The following is a 22353-nucleotide window of genomic DNA, read 5'->3' as shown; positions in this document are numbered from 1 at the left end:
AGCACTGTGAAGGATGAAGTTTTCCACAGTGTCCACGAACAAAAGGCCTTTATACTACAGCAGTTTAGGACTAAGGGGGGGTTTTCCAATTAGCTTCTCAGCCTCTTGGTCAAATATTTCTTCGTTATATCCGATATCTCGCGGCTCTCATGGTTTCAGTTTCGTTATGTAAAAGAATAAGTGTCATTGATATAAAGCATGACCAACCAAAGTTTGTATTTAGTTCACAATTGCCAATAATTCGCTATATCAGAGCTCGTTATAACGAGGTTAATCTGTAGAAGTTTAACCCCATGGTAAATTACCCTGGAGTCCTGCACTGTGATGTGCTTCATTGAAGTCCACTTGCTGTTTAACACACATAAAGCTGAAAATTTGAAATCGCCATTCCTTTGGATTTACCTAACCTAATTGTCTGCTGCTCCTCGGCCCACAGATCACCCTGAACAACTTGGGAAACTACATTGCCAAGGCCTGGAACGACATGGCTGGCTGTCGCGTCTGCTTCGACACCTTCAGCCTTTCCGACAAGGAGGTTAGCGTTGCCACCTGGCATCCCTCGCAGGGGCCACTGAGTAAAAGCTGTTCCTGCTGTTTGCAGGCGGCGGAATTGCCCAGGGTCCTGCTCGCCGTCTTTGTGGAGCAGCCCGTGCCGTTCCTGCGGGAGGCCCTGATGAAGGTGTACAGGCTCAACTACCCCAGGGACAAGATCCACCTGTTTGTGCACAACGCTGTGAGTGTTGCGGGCAGGCGGCACCCCTGTGTCGTAGTAGTTTCACAGAATTGGAACCGGAGGTCACTGCGACAGGAAATGGGGCGATTGGAGGACTACCGAAAATTTCAATGCTGAGATAACTATCTAAAAGGATTTTTTTGTATATGGAAGTATCTCCCAGCAAGTTTCAACAGTAACTGTTCAGTATATCATATTTTAAATTCATTTTAATCATTGCACACACGGGAAAGCTCAGAATGGATGCGCTTTCAACATCGGCATCAGTGTGATGCCATCTGCTCCTGGCATGGCTCCCGCCCCAAACTGCTGACGTGAGGGCTCCTGTGACGTGACCAATGTGCTGGCTGTGGTTGGTGCGTACTGCTCTGCCATGTGTATCACGTCACTGTTTTGGGATTGGCGTCATGCTGCCCGGGCACATGGAGATGGCAGAAACCACGACCGGTCTGGGTGCGCGTGCATCCAGACTGGCAGTGGTGTGACACGAACGGTCACATCACAAGCCAGCTATCTCGATGATCGTTGTGTCGAAATGGAAACTAAAATGAATTAATGAGGTCATAAGGGATTATTTACTCTGCGATTGACTGTCTAATGTGCCATTCTATGATTAGTGGGCTGGTAGGCACCCATAGCAGCGAAAAAAACGTAACCCAACAATTTCGTCTCAGTACTCCTTCAAAGCAGGGATACAGGAAAAACCAGGATGTGCAAGGGTGCCTGAGCTGGGGATCTAACAAGAAATTCTTGAGTGCAAGACATCTATCGCGCTGTAAATGCTGATGTAGGGCTCTTGCCTTGATTTGACGACAAGTGGGACAATTTTGAATTGGAATAATTATGACTTGTTGATAAAAAAAAAAAATAGAACCCAACAATGGGGGGTGGACATTTTGGAGCATGGTCTGCGGAGGGGAGGCTAGGAGGTGCCAGCACACATCATAGGTACTTTTGAGAGCACCAGGAAGCAGAAGGGGGAGTGTAAGTTTGACCACCCTATTTGCCACCCTTCCTACCACTGCCATCATTAATATTTAGAGAGCTCCACAAACACATTACATAAAAAAGGGGTCCCCAAACAACTAAGACTTGTAGGTGTTGGCTTATCACGTATGAGCTTTCTTTTACATGCCACTACGGAATGCCGCTGTGTCATTACGGGGTTTCATTTTTCAGTATAGTGTAAAGCTCGTTTGCTTGGTTGGCGGTTGTGTGCGCTGATTTATTTATTTACTAGCTTCAACCTGCTCCAGTCTCAGTGCCCAGCTTACTGAGGCTTGCGCAGTGTGCGTCTTTGTCACTGCTTTTCATGTTACTGCTAGCATACACAACCACCTATTATGTAACTTGAAATTATCAACTTTTTGGACGTACTACCAACTCTGTAATAAGTATGGTGGTGAAGCTTGAGAAGACTTTTTTTTATCAAAGGGAACAAGAAATTGTGAAAAAATGTAGTACACAGTACCATAAGGCTTAGCGTTAGCCTAGAGCCCCGTCATGCACCAAGTTATGATGTTAAAACCCAAATTTGGAATTCATTCGTGATTATCACTAAACAAATTTTTTTAGAAATGGGATTGCTGTGGAAGCCATCACAGCAGTAATCCCGTTTGTTGGAAAATGCAAACAGCAGTTGTAACCAAACAAGCAAGCTGAGAGTTGCTTGGTTTTGGAACATTCAGCAAGTTTAGGTCCCATTAAATGCAACTCCTGACAGGCTGAGTAGATTTTGGATGGGACACAAATGAAGCTGAACAGACTTTAATAGTGCACTTTGCAGAGCCTCTTTGTCCACTGCTGCAGTTACCTGGGTGCTGTGGTATCAGTTTTGATGCTTATGGATTTGAGACACTTGAGTCCTTGAGGCGCTAACAGTACTGTCGAGAAGCAAGAGGTCTTATCAGCCCTAGACATACAATCCTGTTCTTTTGTGCCACGAACCAGACATTGTGTCAGTAGAATAACTACTCGTTCTAATGTAATGTGGTTACCTTTTTAAAGGGGCCATGCAGACAAAACACGTTCAATTCATTCGAAAGCTTGCCTAATTGTAATCATACTGACGCCACTTTCAACATAAACTTCGCTCAAATAAGCTATATAATTAGGAAAAAAGGGAATGGCCATGCGACCCACTAGCTCATTTCCCGCAACAGAACCTATGACATCATATGTGGCAGCTCTGTGATTGGCTGAGGCCGCTGAAAGCAAGCGCAAATTAGACAGGGCTTACACGCTTGCTGAACGAGCTGTTTGCGCTTTAATGTAAACCATACTCACTTTACAGCAGCAAGAAGGGTGGGGTAAACAGTGGAAGTTACGAAAGTGCATGTAAACATAGAAGTATCGATGCTTACTGCTGCTGGTACTGCGCGCACTATGCTTGTTTTAGCTGCACAGCAATGCGGCGCTTTGAAGTTGTCTCAGACGACAATGGCCGATTGGCGTAAGTGATATTGTCTTGCATGACCATACTTGCCGAGCGAACACCATGTTCCATGAAACGGTTATTTTTTTACCTTTACAAAAACAAGCCAGGTACAAATACGGTCAAAAACAAAGCAAAGGCAGAAAACGGCCCTTTGTGGTATGGTTGCGCCACCTAGGTTGACTAATAGTAAACGAGGCTCCGCAATCGACTGCAGAGCAGTTCTTGTGATGTCATTGCAGACGTCACGAAAACGTACGATTTGGCGGGATAATCAAAATTTTACTTTAAATTGATTAATTTTTCAGTGAATAAAGCATCGTTTGCTTCCGGACAAGCACTGGGGGAACTATAAAACAAAATCTTTCGAATAAAACAAACGTGTATTTTGTCTGCATGGCCCCTTTAAGCACCTGTGCACGCTAAGTGAGAAGCTTGTACTTCTGTCACGTGGGCAATCTTTATCCAACTTTTCATTGTTGTATATCTACTGAGAAGTTAAATGACAATTAACTCAGTGATTGTTGAAACTGACTGAATGACAAGATTTTCGCTGCAATTAATTATGTCGGTCTGCACTAGTTTTTGTGCAGTTCAACATGCCAAATATGAAGTTACACGATGGTGTGACTTCATTAATGGATTTAAACCTTGGTTGAATCCATTGGTTGAATCCATCTTAGGTCTTTTGGTTGTTTGGCATAGATGATGGAGCTTGAGCTAGGTTGTAATTTTCTCATAGAATGGTGAAGTTGTTGCATCAAGATGTCTCTAGCAACAAAACTTTTTATCTCTTCTGTTAGCAGTTTTAGTCTGTGCAATGTTGGGGGCACAATATGGTACTACCACCATCCTTTTTCTTCTTGACTTGTTGCACTCTTAATATCAGCCTATACATGGTTGGCGTCTAAGGTTTGTAGCCTACCTCCCACTGACCACTGCTAATACTAGCCTCATAAGCAAAAGGGGAAATTTGTCCACCGTGTCGAGCTAATGCACTGAATTCTAGTGTAAACCCTCAACTCGTAGTTTTTACTATCCGTGTTGTCCCCAGGTGGAGTTTCACGAAGCCGAGGTGAACAAGTTTGTGGAGGAGCAAGGACCGTCGTATCGTTCTGTCAAGTACCTGGATGTGTTTGAGGCCAAGAAAGAGTGGCACGCACGCAACCTCGCCCTGTGAGTTGCTCGTTGTTTTCTCTACTCCGCATATTTCCAAACTAAGAGACCCGTAAGTGGTAGCAATCCACATGCACAGTGTCGTAGTTTCTCAGCACTTTTATTGTAGTCTGCTGTTAAAAGTGGACTCTTGCCACTTTGGAGTCTGTTGCCTAAATTTTGTTCTCGCAACCTTGACCAGTGTGTGAACATAAAAAGGTCGAAATTAAGACTTCCGAGTTTAGTTCTCGAGGCATCCTTCACGGATGCTCTTCATACTCATGAAACGAGACTCGTCTGAACATCTAAAGTGGCTTAAACATTCTCCATTTGGTTGTACTTTCTCTGGCTTCTCCCAGTCAAGCTTCCTAAATGCTTCCAATCACCTTTTGACCTCTACAGACGGGCTCTAAGTGATTTTTGAGAGATAGTGTCTCTTTGTCTCATGCCCTTCATGATAGGAGATAGGGAACTTCCCACTCTTCTTTATGGACGATTATCAGGCCCGTGCGTCCCTCACATGCGCCCTCTAAGAGCTCTTTATCAAGCTTCTCTATTCTTTCATCGCACAAGGTTTGCAGTACTGCAGCAAGGTCCACTGCATCAAACACCTCTTGTAGTCTATAAATTCCTAGCAAAGGAAATTACCTGATTAATGACATGATAGTGATTCACTTTCGAGTACAGTCAAACCCGGTTATAGCGAACTGCAATATGCGCCACAATTAGTTCGATATATCGAATAGTTCGAAATAGCCTAACCCGCCAATAACGAGTTTTTTGTTATGAGTTTGCAGTACGCGGGACCCCCCTACCCCCACCCCCCGTCCTCCTGCCATCCCCGCATGCAGAAACGAACATAATAAAGTATGCCATTACCATACAGAAAACTATATTTATTGCAAGCAATAAAGCTCCTTTTCACTGTAACTACCTACTTTCCCAAAAAGCGGTAATTCTTGTTTTCACCTTCGTTTTGGAGGCGTCAACTAGCACAGCATTCTCTACATGAGACATCATTTGCATCAGCTGCAGTCAGTGTCCTTCAATATCGAAGCAATATTGGTGGAGCACATTGACTGCCGAAAGCGCTTCATTTAGCATCGGACGGCTTCCGCTCGCGACATCCCCCACCTCTTCGGTGCTTCCAGCAGTGCCAGCAGCCATGACATCGGCGACTGTGTCGGCGTCTGAGGGGCTCACAGTGAGGGCAACGTCATCGTCGACACTCAGGCAATCCTCGAAGGGCACTCCTTTCAGCACAACATCGGGAACGTTGGCGGGCTCTTCCCACAGTTCGCCGATGCTTCCATCTTGGTCTGGACACGCTGACTGGGAGGGTTTAATCGTGAGTCAGTTGCGTCGTTAACAGTTACAGAAAGTGCCGGGAGTCACGTCGCTCCATGGGAGGCTCAACATCTCCATCGCAGCCAATCAACATCTCGATCGCCGCTCCGAGACAATGCATTTTGGCGGCAATTCTTGGCGCACCGAGTTCGATAGTATATCAGATGTGAACTTCGTTATAAGGAATATGTTTCGCGTGTATTTTCGTAACTGATATTTCTTTGTTCAATATATAGCATAATTCGCTCTATCCGGGTTCGTTATAATCGGGTTTGACTGTAGCCTTTCCTCAAAATAGGCTGTTCCTCGGTTTTTGGAAATGCAGTCAAACCTGGTTACATTGAACTCGCAAAATAACACCCATCAGTTTGGTATAGGGGATAGTTCGATATAAGCATGCTAAGGAATTGGATGTCATCAAAGCACATACCATTTATAAAAACACTTTATTGATGAAACTGCCTTGCTCTTGCATGAAATCGTCTTGTGTCTTCTGCTTGAGCAACCTTGCTTGAGAATCGGAGCAACTGAGGCTGCAAAGTTTCACATTCAGGAAGAAGCGCTGGACCAGTGCGAGTGCACCAATCACCTCGCACATTGTGAGCAAAGGATGGTTGTTGCTTTCCTCGTTGCACCCGCTTTCGCTTGCGTTCGCCGCCGTTGATCTGGCAATGGTGTCCAGAAATTCCAACAGCACGCTTCACACTTTGGCAACACTGGCGGTGGCTCCGCAGCACTCCTCAGGATTTTCGAAGTCATCACAGGCACGCACAAGTGGCAGATTTGAAGCAATGTCAGATGGCTTCTTCAGTAACACCTGCCCAGAACCTATTTCAAGAAGGCTAATCTAAGCTTCCTGCTGATCATGCTGAGGGTGCTCTTGGGAATATCGTGCGCCGCAGAGACGTCCGACTTGATTTATCGTTTGACTTGATTTATGATGGTCAGCTTCATGGCGAAAGGCAAATTCAGCCGCTTTATGCTAGCTAGAGCCGTCTAATAAGCCTTTATTTAGTGACACTAACGCTAGCCACCACAACTACACTTCAGGGGAAGTGTTTTTAAGTTTTGTTTATTTCGTGTCTGTTTCAAAAGTGCAAGTTTTGAGCGAGCCCTGATTGGTTAGAAGTGAACAACCGGATGTGACACAACGCAAGCATGGCGGAGCAACGCGTTGAACCGAGGCTTCTCGGAGCAGACGATTCGGAGCAAATGCTTGTGGCAGTTCTAATGGGAATGTACCGGTCATCACCTTGTTGTTGGCTTGCCGGCAGAACCGGAGGGCAAGAAGTAATATTAGCCCGTTCTAAATGCCTGCTGCAGCATTCTGCTTCAGTGTGTAGGACTAAGTGATATGCGCCCTTCGTTTCTTCACTCAGTGGCTTTCAGTTAGTGGCCGGTAGCCAAGAAATGATATCGCTATCGCAGCCCTCCACGAGCCAGTGCATCTATCTCGTCGCCATCATGCAGTGACATAAACGATCGTCTGCGAGTTTGATAGCTGTCAAGCAAACGACCAAAATTACACAAGCACTCGAAATGAAATTTATAAGCATTTATTTGTGCTTGATGAACACATATACCAACTTAACGTTTGTAGACTTTATGCGAAGCAGGCATGTAGTTAAGAAACGAAAATAGCGACCACTCACGTGTTTTCACTCGAAGAGTACTACAGAAATTCCAACGTTTTAACGAACCATTCCTGTCTCTTGGGAAAGCTCGCGTCAGCAGGCCGCAAGTGTGTCGGTGCCGAAATATGTAACAGAGGGTTGTATGATCTTGATACACAGTCATTGTCATCGATATAAAAATCGTGGTCGAAGCGCGAAAAAAATGTGGAGCCATAGCATTGTTTACGTTTTACTGCCACAGGAAACAGCTGGCTGAATATTCAGCTGCCATGTTTAGCACCCGTCCCCTTGTTGTGAAAACTTTCAACTTCGTCATAGAAAAACCTTATCATGTTTGGGTGCTCATAATACATTCAAATAAATACATAAAAGATAGTTCAAAAGAGGTTTAATTGTTTAAAATGTGTTTGCAAAAACAGGTGCGCAAAAGTCAACCCAAAGCCTGCCTGCAGCCTGAAGTACGTCACGATGAAATGGACATGAAACAGGCGTTCTTAAAATGAACAAAAGTCAGAATACCATCCCAGAAGAAAGCCCACAAAGCGCGAACGTCGCAGACACAATGAAAAACAACAAAAAAAGCATGGTGGATCGGCCAGGATCATTTTTTGCATGGGGTGTCGATGGCTTGCTCTACACGGCACGGTGGTGCAGTCACAAGAAAGAGCTAGGGAGAAGGGGAAAGAGCTGCTCGCTGCTCATGAACAGCCGGGCTAAACCGCTTTTAGGGGTGCACCTGCAGAATTTCTCCTCTGCTGTAAGGGAAAGCCAACTAGGGGGGCACTTCTGCGGAATTTGGCGTTCGATATATCGGGAATTGCTGGTATTTTTGTTTGATATAGGCTTAATTTTTGCTGTGTATATTCTCACTGCAAATATACCATGACCAGAAATAGTTTGATATACAGGATGATTCGATATAAACGGGTTCAACTGCATACAGTGTTTGTTTACTCGGATCAAGGGCAACTGCTGTGGAAATTTCGCCCCTGAAAACTCTGAAGAGACTGCAAGATACAAAATATGACAGCTGAAGTAACACACATGCATGCCGCAACCAACCAGCAAAAATCGTCGATTTTGAAACTTCTAAAATTGAAAAAAATCTACCGTCCTTTCCTAACGACAGTTGAGAGAAGCATGAAAGTGGTGATTTTTCCGTGCACTAAGTGAAGGCATCTATGAACAATCTAAATGTATACCGATACATGATTTATGAGATAAAGGCACATTACTGTACTCCTTAGAATGCAATAGAAGCCCAGTTTCACATATGTAGAGTTGTCTTAGTGGGTAATTGTCATGTAATTTGTTTCAGTATACTTCTGATAACACAAGAGTTAGAGCTGTTCTTTGTAGTCATACTCCGTCCATAGATGGTCGTGCTTCACTGCAGAACAGGTAATGCGGGAAAGCCAGCGTACAAAGACCGAGCCAGAGTCCTTCAATGCTTTACTGGTCACAAAACTTCGGCGCTCGCTTCATATAGGGACCGCGCGCGCCACTACAGGCGCCACCGCCGCACGAAGGTCATCCAGCCATTGCGCGTGCGGCGTATTGGCCAGCTCTTGGCATGCAAACGCTCGCTGCTTTTGGTGTCTGCGCGCTGATTAGGTGTGTTTTTTTTCATAGTAGTTAGCGATGAATAGTCCAGTTATTGTGGTTATCACCTACCTTCAATGGGGTTTTATTTTTCGAAGAAAGTTACCGTAGACTTCGGCAGCGAACGGCAACGGCTTCTGTGTGCTCTAGCACAAGCGCTGCGCCGTCGTGTTTACGGATTTTTAAATCTATATCACTTCTTTTCTTAAAGCAAAGTTGTAAATATCACACATGCGGTAGCTGTGTAGTCACGGACTGCTGCGGGCCTATCGATAATACAATAAAAAAACTGAAAGAAACCAAGTACGCGTCGTTCAGAATCCGTTGATTGCTCTGGAATGCACAGAACGCTAAAAGAGATATCCCAATAGTGCTGTCGTTTCAATGAGTGGGTACATACTTGAGAATATCTAAAAAAGGGCCCCGGAGAGTGTGGAGAGCCGAAGCCGACGAAGGCAGGACAAGGGGGCAGGGGAAAGACGACCAAATGCAGCAGCGACGGCAGAAACATCCCCCTCGCAAGGGGCACGATCAACTGCAGAGCATTTCCGGGGGCGCACGACGTTAAGTAGTTTGCGTTACGTTAATGTTGTTGCACTTGTTGCTGTTGGCTGTTGTATTGTAATTAAATGAGGAGATGTAATTAACGTGGTCACGTGACATCATTTATTAGCAGGTGGGTATGATTATTATTCTTCTCTTCTCTTCTCTCTTTTCTTCTCTGGCTGTTGTTGTTGCGTCGTCGACGTCTAGATGCCTCTGGTTGAGTTAGTCCCCCCGAGGGGGTCAATGGGAGACGTCATTGTTGAAGTTGTTCTTGTTCTTGCTGCTGCTGTTGGTGTTGTTGCACGACACCGAGGACGACGGCCTTGTGGTCGCTGAAGTGGACCGTCAAGGGATCGGGAAGCAACGGTCGAACGCGCAACGTAGACGCAGACGATGACGACGACACGAAGACGAGATCGATGCACGATCCGTGAATCGTCGTGGGGGTTCTGATGTTGACGTCGTTGTGATCAGACACGCAGTCCAAACCGTGCAACTCCTTCATCCGCCTAACGAGCCAATCGTCCTTGCGAATGTCCACGTTAAAGTCACCCACCAGGATCAGGTGTTGAATGAGTCAAGGATATAAGGCGCGTTCGTAGCCCTCCATTCTGTGTCGGCTTTGTGGCGCAGTGGGTAGAGCACCATGTACCTTGCGTTCCGCCCGCAGGGTCGTGGGATCGAAACCAGGCGCCGGTAAGTATTATGTTTTTATATAGTGTAGGGGGAGGGGTGCGAACTACTACGGACAACTAGAACGGGTGACATCGTGAGTTAAAGAAATGCTCTGCATTTAAAACGCCTCAGAAACGCGAAGGATCAAAACACGAAGATATATATGCTGCACCGTGTGTCTTTCTGCTTCCACGCTTTGCAATCCTTGCAAAAACAGGAAGCGAAAAAAGAACAATGAAACTGATTTTATCACACGCAACAAAAAATTTCATTGTTACGAAGGGAGACAAAAGAGCGTGGTCCAGCGCACAAAAATTTCTTTTTTCGCACTGCGATGTGCAGCACACGGAGGAAACAGAATATTGCCACGTAGCCAAGAACGACGCAAAGCTTTTCTGAACGCAATAACCTAGGGATCTCCTGCACTACAAAATACTAGAATGAAACACAAACGGCGAGGAAGCAGTCCGCATGGAAACAGGATCGAGAACAGTGTCGAAGAAACAAAAAATCAAGTTAGCGACAAGGTGGCACCCTTTCCATATCAAACAATATTGCCCGACGGACGCACGACAAAAAGAGCAAACGGGCGCTCCGGTTGAAACGCCAGATAAGAAACCGGAATCGGCCACGCGCGGTTACAAAACAAACAAAACGAACCTTAAGGGATAATTCGCGGAAATATGCAAAGTAAAAGCACAAGGATGTCCCAAAGCTTTTTTACACGCGAGCCTGAGCGCAAGGTAATACAAGTTTGCAAACAGGTAATGAAGCACCGCTACAAACTGACTGATATGGCAAAAATCCGGCTTTAAGATAACCTTGTACAATTCTAGGTCCACGATGCTCTCAAAAGGGTACATTGCTTTTTCCATTCTCACACACAGTGCATTTCCACACACTGCGGCACACTTATAATCGAAGCTGAAATCTCCCGTTGCTTGCCTTGGAATGACGCCCCTCCATTTATCACACAGCTGCCCGTCGCTCGGTCAACAGAACAAGGAAACATTTTCTGTGGTATCGTTGTACAAGGAACGACATCCCGGGACGCAACACATGTTCGGCATCGTCGTTGCACTACTTAAGTCGCATCACAAAAGCGCGATATGCACGATACATTTTTTTCCCGCACAAAACAAACACACCTCGCCGCGGCTCCGCCGTTCGAGCAAGCGCAACGCCGCCCGAGGAGTGACCTCAGTGAGAGGGTGGCGCCACGGCGCGGCGGCCAAACGCAGCATATGAAGCTCTCCCATTGAGTTACGGAGCAGTTTCGTGACCAGTAAAGCATTGAAGGACTCTGACCGAGCTTACACTGACACCGTAAAGGTCAGCTTCACCTCCAAACACGACTGCGTTGCTGGGAAGACATTTTCCCAGGAACAATTTAAGCCACCTTCTATCAAAATATGAAGGCGCTAGGACCCTGCTTTAAGTGCACAGCACTTTAGGGACTTGCCTTGTCGTCATAGTTCGCACGCTGGACCCAGGTAGAGCCACACGGCGTTCCGTAGTAGCGGCTGTCGTCGCGGCGTAACCCAGAAGCTTCGACAGCCAAGCGGTTTATATAGCCATAAGCGTTGGAAACTCATGAACCGCAGGCGCTTGTCATACATCTCCCCGTTGTTTAACGCAACGAAAACTGTAGGTACATTTGAGGCAAAATATACGTAATTAACCGGCAGCGCCTGCGGTCATTTAGTTAGGAACGCTCGTTGGGTTGGTTTTGACGACAGTAAGCGAAAAAAAGTGGCAGTGCAACGCCGGCACTTTTCGGGAGGAAAAACAAGCACAAAAAGAACAGAACTCCCGCTGGGGCAGTTTTCAAGCAGGGGGCTCATGAGCACAGCGAAGGCAAGAAATTTGACTTCCATTGGGTAGTAGGAGGGAGCGGATAACGGCGCTACAGCCAATTATAGCAAATCACTGCTCTGCACTTCCAACAGCTTTCACATTGAGTGGAACGGCTTTAATTTGTTATGAGAGCTTTTCGATCTGCCAACCGGTCAGTGAGGAAATGCATTAGTTTTTTTGACAGGACGCCATCGGTCCGGTTAAGAAAACTTTCGCTTTAAAAGCGGGCTCATTATGGTGAGGCTAAAGTGGCATTGCAGCTGGCGAGGGAGCAGCCAGCAGCTGAGGAGCAAGCCTGTGCGCAATCTCTTTGCGCACACGGCCACCTTAGGAAAAGTACGCCCAGCGGGGTCCGACCGGTTCTCCAGCTGCATGTTTAGCCAATAAACTGGTCACTGTGCTTGCAGAAATGTTGCTTCCGTATTATGGCTGTTTGTGGGATCCGACAGAAGGCGTGCTGGCGTCTGCTACGGAGCTGTTTTAAACACTTTTAAATGATTAACGTGGCATTTCACATAGCTATTTGTTAAAAAAATGTTAAACTTTTGTACAACTTAAGAGTGGGCTGATAGGTCAGTTATTCTTAAGCTCCTTGACATGAGCCTTCTTGTGGATTAGAATTATGCTGGCATTTCTCCAGCCTAGCTGTAACTTGTCCTGTTATTCCGAGTCCTGGGGCATTCCGAGAACAATTTTGCACGCTTTTCTAGCGCAGTGGCCTCTCCGTCCTTTAGGTGATCCATGGTTATTCCATCATCTCCTGCAGCTTCTTCTCTCTTCATCCCTTCAACCGCCTTTCCTACCTCATCTTTAGTTACTAACACTGGAACTTCTTGCTGAGAAAGGGGAGCAGGGGTTCCTTGTTATCTTTTTCTCTCCAACCACTTCTCTCAAAGTTTGGAATTCTGGCTCGAGGGTTTGGTGTAGCTACTTTTTAATCCAACTGATGTTAAGTGGGTGCACATATACTATCGAGGTTGCACTATGTAGCACCCAGTTTTGTGCAATTTGCTGGAACCCTGCATTTTTCATCGTCTGCAGGAGTACTGTCACGGATAATTAGTTTTTCTTGAGCCCTCATCTTTTTCTTTTGAAGGAAATAATTCAAGCAATACTATACCTCTGAGCAAACACAGTGGTGTGCTCACCTGTAAAACACATAATTTATCTGCAAGAAAAACCAACACTTTGGTATAAAACCTCTTTGCGCATTTTTCCTCCTATGGAGAGTTGATTCTCCTGCACACAGCGTGAAAATTACAGTGGCGTTTCAGGAGCGACAGCTCTTGGCATGTTTTATGGAGCAGTGATGAACACCAATATCAGATACCGAGATGAAACCAAGTGTGTGCTTTAAAGCAGGTGTTTTCCTTTTCTTCTACCTATTTTTCAGGGAGGAATGCCTGAAGGTCAACTGTGACTACGCATTCTTTGTAGATGGCGACGTCCAACTCGACAACCCTGGTACCCTGAGGCTACTTATTGAAACAAACAGGTAGGCAACGCCTCTCAGAAGAAGGCTTTCCGTGCCTATTGAACTGTTTGCCGAATGTCTTGCATAGAGAAGTTTTTCTTTCAGTAAATAGATTTTGTATGCAAGGTCTCTCTCTCTCTCTCTCTCTCTCTCTCTTCTAATGCTGATAATCTTATTCATGTGTACATACTTTGTTTTTTTGTTTGGCTACTTCCATTTAATTCAACTGCAATTGCTTTTGTGCCAATTTTAAGTAGCAGTACTCTGCAAAATTGTGACATTCTGATCATTTGCGGACATTTTTGCACTCATATAAACTCGGGTGTTGTACCAAATGGTACAACATTGTTGCATCAAAACAGAGAGAGAGAGACAAACATTTATTGTCGACTAAACTTGAGAACTTTCAGTCAAGGGGTGCTAAGTTAAGGGAGCTAAGGGGTGCTCTGGCAGGCAGGTGGACAAACAGAAAAAGGAAATACGTTTGCATTTGTAATTGAAAGAGAGGAACAGGAGAGACAAGAAAGGAGTAAGTGTTGCCACTTGCATGTTACAGGACCGTTGTTGCCCCACTGCTGTCGAGAGAGAAGAACCTGTGGTCCAACTTCTGGGGAGCCCTGTCAATGGATGGCTACTACGCACGTTCCCACGACTACGTGGCTTTGGTCAAGCGGGAGCGAAAGTGAGTCTGCCTGTTCCATTTCCGCTCAGATTGCGCACTCGCGGCAGACATCGGAGGAATTGCATCGCAGGGATGCACACCAAAACTGAAACTTGCAGAAGCTTCACTATCACTCGCCTACAGGGTTACGGAATCTAGGTAGCACAAAGAGGAAGAAAGACTCTTGTGACGCTAAAGAACCTTTCTGGGTGATGTAGCTTAGGAACAACCATTGACATGGTCCGTTGTCTGAGATTCTGACTCTAATGTGCGATAGATGTGTAGGACTTCTTTCTCTTTCAGTAAGTAGGACTTCCTCCTCCCGACGCATGGGCGTCGGGAGGATTCTATCTTGAGGGGAGAAAACCCATTGTATTGAGGGGAAAGAGGGGGAGGGGGAGGGGCAAGTGCCCCTGTTGCACCCCCCCCCCCCCCCCTGCCAATGCCCATGTATATGGGTAAGTACGAAATATGGATTGTAAAACCTCAATATGCAACGAAATTTTCAATATAATGTATAATGAAGTTACAAAGTAGATGAATCCCAATGCTTATTGGAAGCCATGTATATTTAATCTCACTATAATAAGATAAGTGTTTGTGTAATTTTATTACAACAAAGTTCTTGACCATAAAAAGCTGGCCTGAAAGCGCAATTTCGCCGTGACCTTGATGGCCGAGAGGAAAGTGTAACAGCGCAAGCAACTCCGGTAACCCACGCCGGCAAGCCTCTGGAGCACACGCAATTCGCTCCTCCTCAGGCCGGAAAGAGCAGCAAGAGAGCTTCCCCACTTTCTTTTTTTTTCTCTTGCTATTCCACTAACAGAAGAGGGCAATGCTGCATGCATTCTTTCCTCCTTGCTCCTTTGCTGTGGTCTAAACTGGTCTCTGCCAGCCCGTTTTTGTTTGTAGGCTGTGGCTTCTGCTGTTACTGTTCCTTCGCGAGGGCTGAATTCTATGAAACGGCGGGCCTTAATTTTGAAATAACGGGGTGTTGGCGTGATAAATGCATGTCCTGCTTAGTTTAGGATCCCATGAGCTAATTCTTTCAACATTGTGTGTACAATATATTTATGAGCGATTTTGTGCGCTCTTTGACTTTTGGTGCCTACAGTTTGGGCAGTCTCGCTGTCATTTGGTGGTCTCGCATAACGATTCTTTGACGTTTTCCTGCAATGTCAGGAGTGATGACCTCAACTGAGTGTTAGAGCATGCTTCATCTTGAGTTGATGTATGCCCTTCTTTAAATTTGTTCTTTCAAAAATAAACCTTCCTCAGTGGTGGGGCGTGGTTTGGGTGAACGTAGGTAACTCATCTTTGGCCTGTGTAACCATCCGCTTTTAATTTAAAAAAGAAAAATTGTATCACCGCCAGAACTCGCGTGATTCCATTTTCGGGGCACGTGCTGACGGGCTCGTTTCAAACACCTGTTGGACGTGAACCACGCTGCGAATTTCAATGTCTTCTGACCTTAGCCGTATTCAAAAGTGTTGTTTGTCAACAACGACGTCGCCACACAAATGGTAGACCCGTGTCAAACAAATTGACTAAGCTTGTCAAATGAACCTAATACCTTGTTACACCTATGTCACATTATTGAGAAGCATTGTTTTTATGCACCAAAGCATTGATAAAAACAACCAAAAACTTGTGATGACACAAGTACCATGATGGGTCTCACAGCGCTAAGAAGGTGGACATATGCGGGACCACTGTGACATCTGTTCAATGCCGGTGGTTCGGGACTCCAGATTTTTGGTTTACACCTCTATTTTAAGTGCAGAGCACTTTATGGGCTCGCCTTGTCTTCGTAGCCCGCTCGCTGTACCCAAGTAGAGCCACACGGCGTTCCGTCGTCGTGACTGTCGACGCGGTGTAACCCAGAGGTTTCGAAGGCCAAGCGGTTTATATAGTCATAAACGTCTGAAACTCGTGAACTGCTGGCGCTTGTCATGCATCTTCCCGTTGTTTAGCGCAAAGAAAACTGCAAGTACATTTGAGGCAAAATATACGTAATTAACCGGTAGCGCCCACATTCATTTAGTTATGAAAGCTCGTTGGGTTGGTTTTTACGATAGTAAGTGAAAAAAAAAGGGGCCGTAGAAACGCCGGCACGTGCGGGAGGAAAAGCAAGCACAAAAAGAACAGAACTCTCACTGGCACAGTTTCAGTCAAAGAGCGCTCGAGCACTGGGGAGGCGGGAAATTTGAATGGCATGGGGTGGTAGCAGTGAGCGGATAATGGCGCCAAATCACTGCTCTGCACTTCCGACAGCGTTCACATTAAGTGGAACAGCTTTAATTCTTTCGTTTTCATCTACAGTCCGACTCGAAACAGTCAGTTCAGCAACTTGGATAAGCATTGGCTCAATGTTTTTTTCTTCTCGTTCATTTGATGTTTCTTCAAAAAAGAAATTTTTATTTTATGAGGATGATGGTGTTTGGCTAGTGATTGACACCAGCTTGAATACTGGTTGCTAGAACCAATGTTGGCTAAAGCCAACAGATTGTGTGTTGCCAAGTGGCACCTGTGTCATAATCAGAACTTAATTATGATAAAAAACAGTTTGGAAAGCCAGTAATAAGATCCCTGGCCTGCATATTTTTTCACTGGGAGGCAACTGGCAACTCAATCTTGTCTGTAGCACTAGCCATGGCTAAAATGAATTTTTTGCCAGGACCAAGCTTTGGGGCCTAAAGTAAAAGGCATGCATGGGGCTTTTCAAACGCATGCTCCATATGTATAAGCATGCCTTCAAGAAAAAGTTGTCCGAAGGTACGTTTGACCTTAATTAATCCCAATTTGGAAGTTACAAAAACAAAAGAAAAAGAGCTACACATCTGACTGACTCGTTTTGTTTCATAAACAAAGGCTAATGAGCAATGGCATAGCCAGAAATATTTTTCTGGGGGTGTTATATGCCGCCGGCAAAAAAAGAGAAAAAAAAAACTATAAGAAAAGGTAGTCTGCATGCAGCCATCATTTCTTTTTCGATTTCTTATCATTTTTTAGTTTGTTTTTGCATGTTACGTGGACAAAAAAATCTGGCTGACGATTACGATACTTTCTAATGCGAAATTTGTGCGCAGGGCGCACTGCAGTCTTCTGGGAGACAGCGCATACCTACTGTGTCTCACGAAGTGATCGCCGCATTGGTGAACGCACGAACGCACGTATACTCTGGCGTTGTCTCATAGCGCGTCGCCGCGGGGGACCGTGTCACGTACCTTTTGCCATACTTTCATTCTTCGCTTTCGTGCTCGCTCTATATTCGGTGGCCCCTTCATTTTCGCTGTTATGTCATAGCGCGTTGCCGCCGGAGAGAATGTCTCGTGCCGTCTCAGCATACTGCCCGCCCCTTCACATGTCTGCCACACTGTCCTCCTCCGCTTTCCTGTTCGTTCGATCATCTCGTTTGCCTTCCATGTCCCCTTCGTTTGCTCGGTTACAACAAGGGATAACGCATCATGAAACCACAGAAGTGGGCACTTAAATTAATTAAGTGCTGCGCACTTACCATATTTACTCGCATAGTGATCGCACTCACGTAATGATCGCACCCATGAAGTTTGTCGTCAAAATACGACTTTTTTTATTTCCCGCACAATGATCGCACCACCCTGAACTTGCCACAGCCATATGTCGTATGTGTGCCAAGTCTAGCTAATGATGGTCGTGCTTACCTATGTTTCCTCCTCTTTCAAAGAGGACATGGCTGCGTTATTGCCGCAGACTTGCCGATAATAGCGATATCGGCAAGCATGCGTTCAATATTGGTGCGGTAGAAACTCTCACTAAATGCACATAATGTACCCACAAGACAAAAAGATGTCCTGAGTGTCTTAGAGAAAGCTTTCTTAGGGTGTCTGTTTTGATGTCCTGCACTGTGACAGCAGCAGCCACTTATTGGTTGACCTGTTCTCACCTCGCAGCAAACTCGTTCCGGTGCATTCCGTAATTCATGAAAGTGCTGCATTCTGCGTTACTTTGCGACGTGGCCGGTGGTGGTCCGGGGAGTTTTTGTTATGTTTTTATTTAATATGATTGTTATGTTCATGAGACCCATCGTAAAAATTTTGACCTGCGACTTGCTTGCGTTTGCTGAGCTGAAACTTTTTTCAGCAAAAATTTACCTCGTGTAATGAACGCACCCCTAAATTTGCATCATATTTTTGGAAAAAAAAGTGCGATCATTACGTGAGTAAATATGGTAATTAAAGGGGGAATGCGCCGCTCAGAAAATTTTGGGGGCTGTTCTTACACCGAGCACCACCCCATGGCTACGCCCCTGCAGTGAGGGATGGACATAGATGCAGCATTTCTGGCTGCTGTAGAAGGTTCATGATCTTTGCCTGTCTTGTGTTTGGTTCTTCAAAGTTCGTGCTGCCTTACGTATGGCCAACTCACATCGAATGGCATGAATTGCAGCATCTTGAATGAGATCACAAGCTAAATTAATCGTGTGTTTCACTAATCACATGTTGCAGTTTGAAAGTAGTCAATGCTGCTGGTCCCGGTTAAAAAACAAAACAACAAACAAACCACGTCTTTATTCAGTGATTTCTGGCTGCTTTTATATCGAATAGGAAAATGATCCTTCTGAGTGATTCTGTTGTTACTTTTTCAACCGAACATTCCCTTCATGTTCAAAATATTAATGTAGCAGGGTAATCTCACAGGAAGTTGATCAAGAAACATATCTATGCTTCAAAGTTCGCAATTTTGCTGTAGTATAGTCTAGAAAAAGTTCTTCAAAAAGTGAGGGATTGCTTGTGGCACAGAAATAAAGCTGCATCTTTTAAGAGTGTGGGAGTTTGTCTGGACTTGGTCCATTTTTGTTCGACTCTACGTATAGTAGGGGTCCTAGCTTCGTGGCTGAATATTAAATAACACAAACAACAGTAGGACAAGGTACTAGGGTTAGGCTGTTTGGTTTATTGCTTTTATTCACCAAAAAAGGCATGATCTGCTCAGCCCTTTACAAATAGTGGCCTGTGTAGTTCCACAGAGCGTCGTGAAATTTCTCCTGTGCTACTTGGTCATTCAGCTTATTTGCTGCTCAGAAAATATCACATCTGCAAAATGGTCATTGTTATGACGCAAATTGTAAGCTGTTATCAAGAATGCTAACTCCTTCAGATTTAGTGCTCCCAGCATGAACATGCAGTATTGCCTCCACTGTTTAAAACTGTGCCACCTGCCGTGGCTATCTAGTGGCCAAGCAGTCGGGCCGCCTACTCCCAAGTTTCAGTTCATGGCTGCTGAAACTGTGTTTCTGATAAAGCCAAATTGCAAAACTGCCTTTGCGCACAAGGTTTCTGTTCATGACAGAGAACTCGAGGTGGTCTCAATTCACTGTTGCCTTGCAAGAGGCGAGCCTGGTTTGTTGAAGCTTCCTTGAAACGGCTTAATGGCTACACAAACATCTTGAGTACTCAAAGTTTTATTCAGTAAAAAGGGTGGTAGTTGATGGGATAATCTGCAGCTCTCTACGACTGTGTGCCTTGTGGCCCAGGGAGAGCCTTGATGCATTAACCATCAACTTCGTATCACCCAACAATGTGACTTATTTTGATGTGTACAATTACGTCAGTTTGGAGCAGCATGTAACGATGTCAAGCTAAAGGAATTTAGCTGTTGAAAAAGCCCACTTAAGCTTTGCGTTACCTCTTTGAGCTCGGCCTGTTGTCCTAGCACATGCCTGTTTCTAATGTTTTGAAGGACCCCAGCTTTCTGGAACTGAGTAATGAGTGAAACGGTTGAGAAGTTGATTGGATTCTCTTTTATTTTTGTAACAATCAGAGACACATGAACAGAACTGTTGATGAGCTACATATGAATGCTTGATCAGGGAGTACTCATGTCACCTGCACGATTTAGTTTATTCTTTTCCCCATGTTTCACTCCAAACACAAATGGCCTTCTCATTTTTGATAATCATCAAGACTTTGGCACTGGGCAGGTACGGGAGGGTATAAATTATTTTTGTTGGTACTTTGGTGTGAGCTAACAGGAAACAGAGCACGGTGATGTTTATAGCTGCGTGCATGCCGTAGTTGTTTTTAGACTAAAGCTGCTAATGATGGAGACATCTGTGAGGGTGAGTGAATGGGTCCCACTGCTTGTTTTGTCAGCGGGAGGCATGCAGTGGTGAGCAGGTCGAAAGTACACAGTTCGTTAAGAAGATGCCACAGCAGTGGCTGCTTCATCTGCTTCTTGTTAGTGTGTTTGTGCGTGTTCCTTTCATGCAGTTTCTTTTTTTTTGGGGGGGGGGCAAACTGGAAATTGAGGTGTGCTTCTGCACATATATTTGACTGCATAATCTTGAATTGAATCTACATTTTGGCACAAGGAAAGGCAAAACAACAATGTCTAGGCAGACACTCTTGTCTATAATGCACCTTTACAACAATTAGCTGAGCAGAAAAAACATGTAGTGACAGCCACTTTGGGAGCTTAACAGTGTGGTGCTTTCATTTCATTGTGTTTTATTTGTTACTGTGTTCATCCTGGAACCAAGGAAAAGTAATTGGGTGCCCTAATTTTTGTTGCTGTCTGTTCGCATACGTTGACTAGCATGAAAGGGGGATTTCCTCATGAATGGAGGGCTTGGTAGAAGGTGTGATCAAAAAACACTTAGCCAGTCATTTCTGAAAGGGTACGCAACATGCTGTTGTGAGATTTTCTACACCCCTTTGCTGTCTTCGGAATATAATGAACGGATAAGCAACACACGTTGCCTAATCTCATAGCTTGCCAGCGATTTCAGATGATTTGTAACACAGCAAAATTTCCGCTTCATCAACGTTAGAATTTTCATTCACTTTCGTATTTTTGGTTAAGGGAATAGATTATGGCTGAAAAATAATAAAAGCATACTACACCTTGATTTTTCTTGAAATTCGGAGATAATGTAATAAGTGTAATGACAAATGGTGGAAATTCTGAGAAAAATTATTGCTGTAAATATTGAGTATGGCTGTTCCAGCGTATTGAAAAATAATGTGCTGCCGGCTTGGGTACAAGTTTTATTTTATCTTAAAACCAAGCATTTATGTTAGAAAAAAGAAGGAAGAAATACAGGATCCAACTTAAAAGTCTAGAATATAACCAAGTAGATGTTATTTTACAATGCCACTTACGTATAACACTTAGTCATTCATCGCAGAGTTTGACTACAGCCTTTGGCTGGCCTTGCGTATGCAGGTGCCGTTTTAACATTCTGAACATCTGTCATGGCATGTGTAATGTCTATACAGGCAAACAAAGTACAATCGTATGTGAGGACGGGTGTTTTCAGTAGTTCTGTCTACATGGTGTCTTGTGGTGCGTTGAAGTCAGGATGGAGGAAGGGGTGCCCCGGCAGCAGCCGCCATTGCCTAGCTGCCAAGGGAGCTGAAGTCGGCCTTGAAGGTCCGGCTATCGATGGCGTACTTGTTGTCCGCCTGGCACTCGTAGTTGCCCGAGTCCATCTGCCTCGCCGGGTCGATCTCGAGCTTGCTCTTGATCCGATCGCCTTCCAGCTGCCACTCGGATATTTGCAGGATGGACTGCGCATTTTACAGAAGAAGGGAGGGAAGGGAGCAGGGCAGTGAGCAAGCCAGCGAGCATTATTGGCACGTGGTGCGCAGCTCTTATCCCTTTTTGGCCAATCGCCGGCTGTAAAAAGAAGCTTCAGTTGCTTGTCGTTTGTTCAACACTGGTTAGATATGTCCACCCTGTCGCATTAGAATTGTAATGCTGAAGTGAACACAAAGTATGCATAAAGCCGAGAGAGAGTGATGTTGCATGGGGCTTGTGAACCCTGAAAGACCTGTGAAGTTGTAGTCCTTAGGGAAACCCGCTTCCCTCATTTTCGTTGATGACTAATGGGAAAAGTTGGCTTTGCCACGAAGTGCACACGTCTGTTGGGCTTGTTTCCCGAGTACTCACCTTTACCATGGCTTATATCTGGATTGGGTGCAAAAATGTCAAGCAAGCACTTATGTGCATGTATGAGCAGTGCCTTCGACTCAGGAGCAAATTTCTTTTGACAATATGTTGTGTGTTGACACTCTGACTTCCCAATACTGTTGCCAGCCCCTGATTACCCTTCATCATATGCATGGTTAAGAACTGCTGCTGCAAAAGATATGCAGTCAATTCAATGCAAAGCTTATGGTTTATACAGAAAATACTGGGGTATTATCATTGGAGTGGTTCTCATTCAAAGGGGAAAATTATCGTTTATAAAAA

At 45.0% G+C, this 22353-nt stretch overlaps 2 protein-coding genes across 3 annotated transcripts in view; one reads left to right on the top strand and one right to left on the bottom strand.

Moving 5' to 3' along the window:
* Positions 1-22353, top strand: part of Plod (procollagen lysyl hydroxylase) — a 152119-nt gene that overhangs the window by 33217 nt on the left and 96549 nt on the right. For both annotated transcript variants that reach the window (XM_077677024.1, XM_077677025.1), the window contains 2 exons: positions 13377-13478; positions 14014-14139. In XM_077677024.1, the coding sequence (XP_077533150.1) occupies positions 13377-13478; positions 14014-14139 (228 nt within the window). The remainder of the gene's footprint in view (positions 1-13376; positions 13479-14013; positions 14140-22353) is intronic.
* LOC144145415 (immunoglobulin domain-containing protein oig-4-like) overlaps positions 20389-22353 on the bottom strand; it is a 44937-nt gene continuing 42972 nt past the window's right edge. The window contains exon 4 of the mRNA XM_077677026.1: positions 20389-21668. Coding sequence (XP_077533152.1) covers positions 21498-21668 — 171 coding nt within the window. The 3' untranslated portion in view covers positions 20389-21497. The remainder of the gene's footprint in view (positions 21669-22353) is intronic.

This window comes from Haemaphysalis longicornis, unplaced genomic scaffold (genome assembly GCF_048455015.1).
Source record: "Haemaphysalis longicornis isolate Haplotype H1 unplaced genomic scaffold, Haemaphysalis longicornis Haplotype H1 scaffold_7, whole genome shotgun sequence".
Classification (NCBI taxonomy): domain Eukaryota; kingdom Metazoa; phylum Arthropoda; class Arachnida; order Ixodida; family Ixodidae; genus Haemaphysalis; species Haemaphysalis longicornis.
Note: the sequence above shows the minus strand (reverse complement) of the source record. Positions and strands in the feature narration are given on the sequence as shown.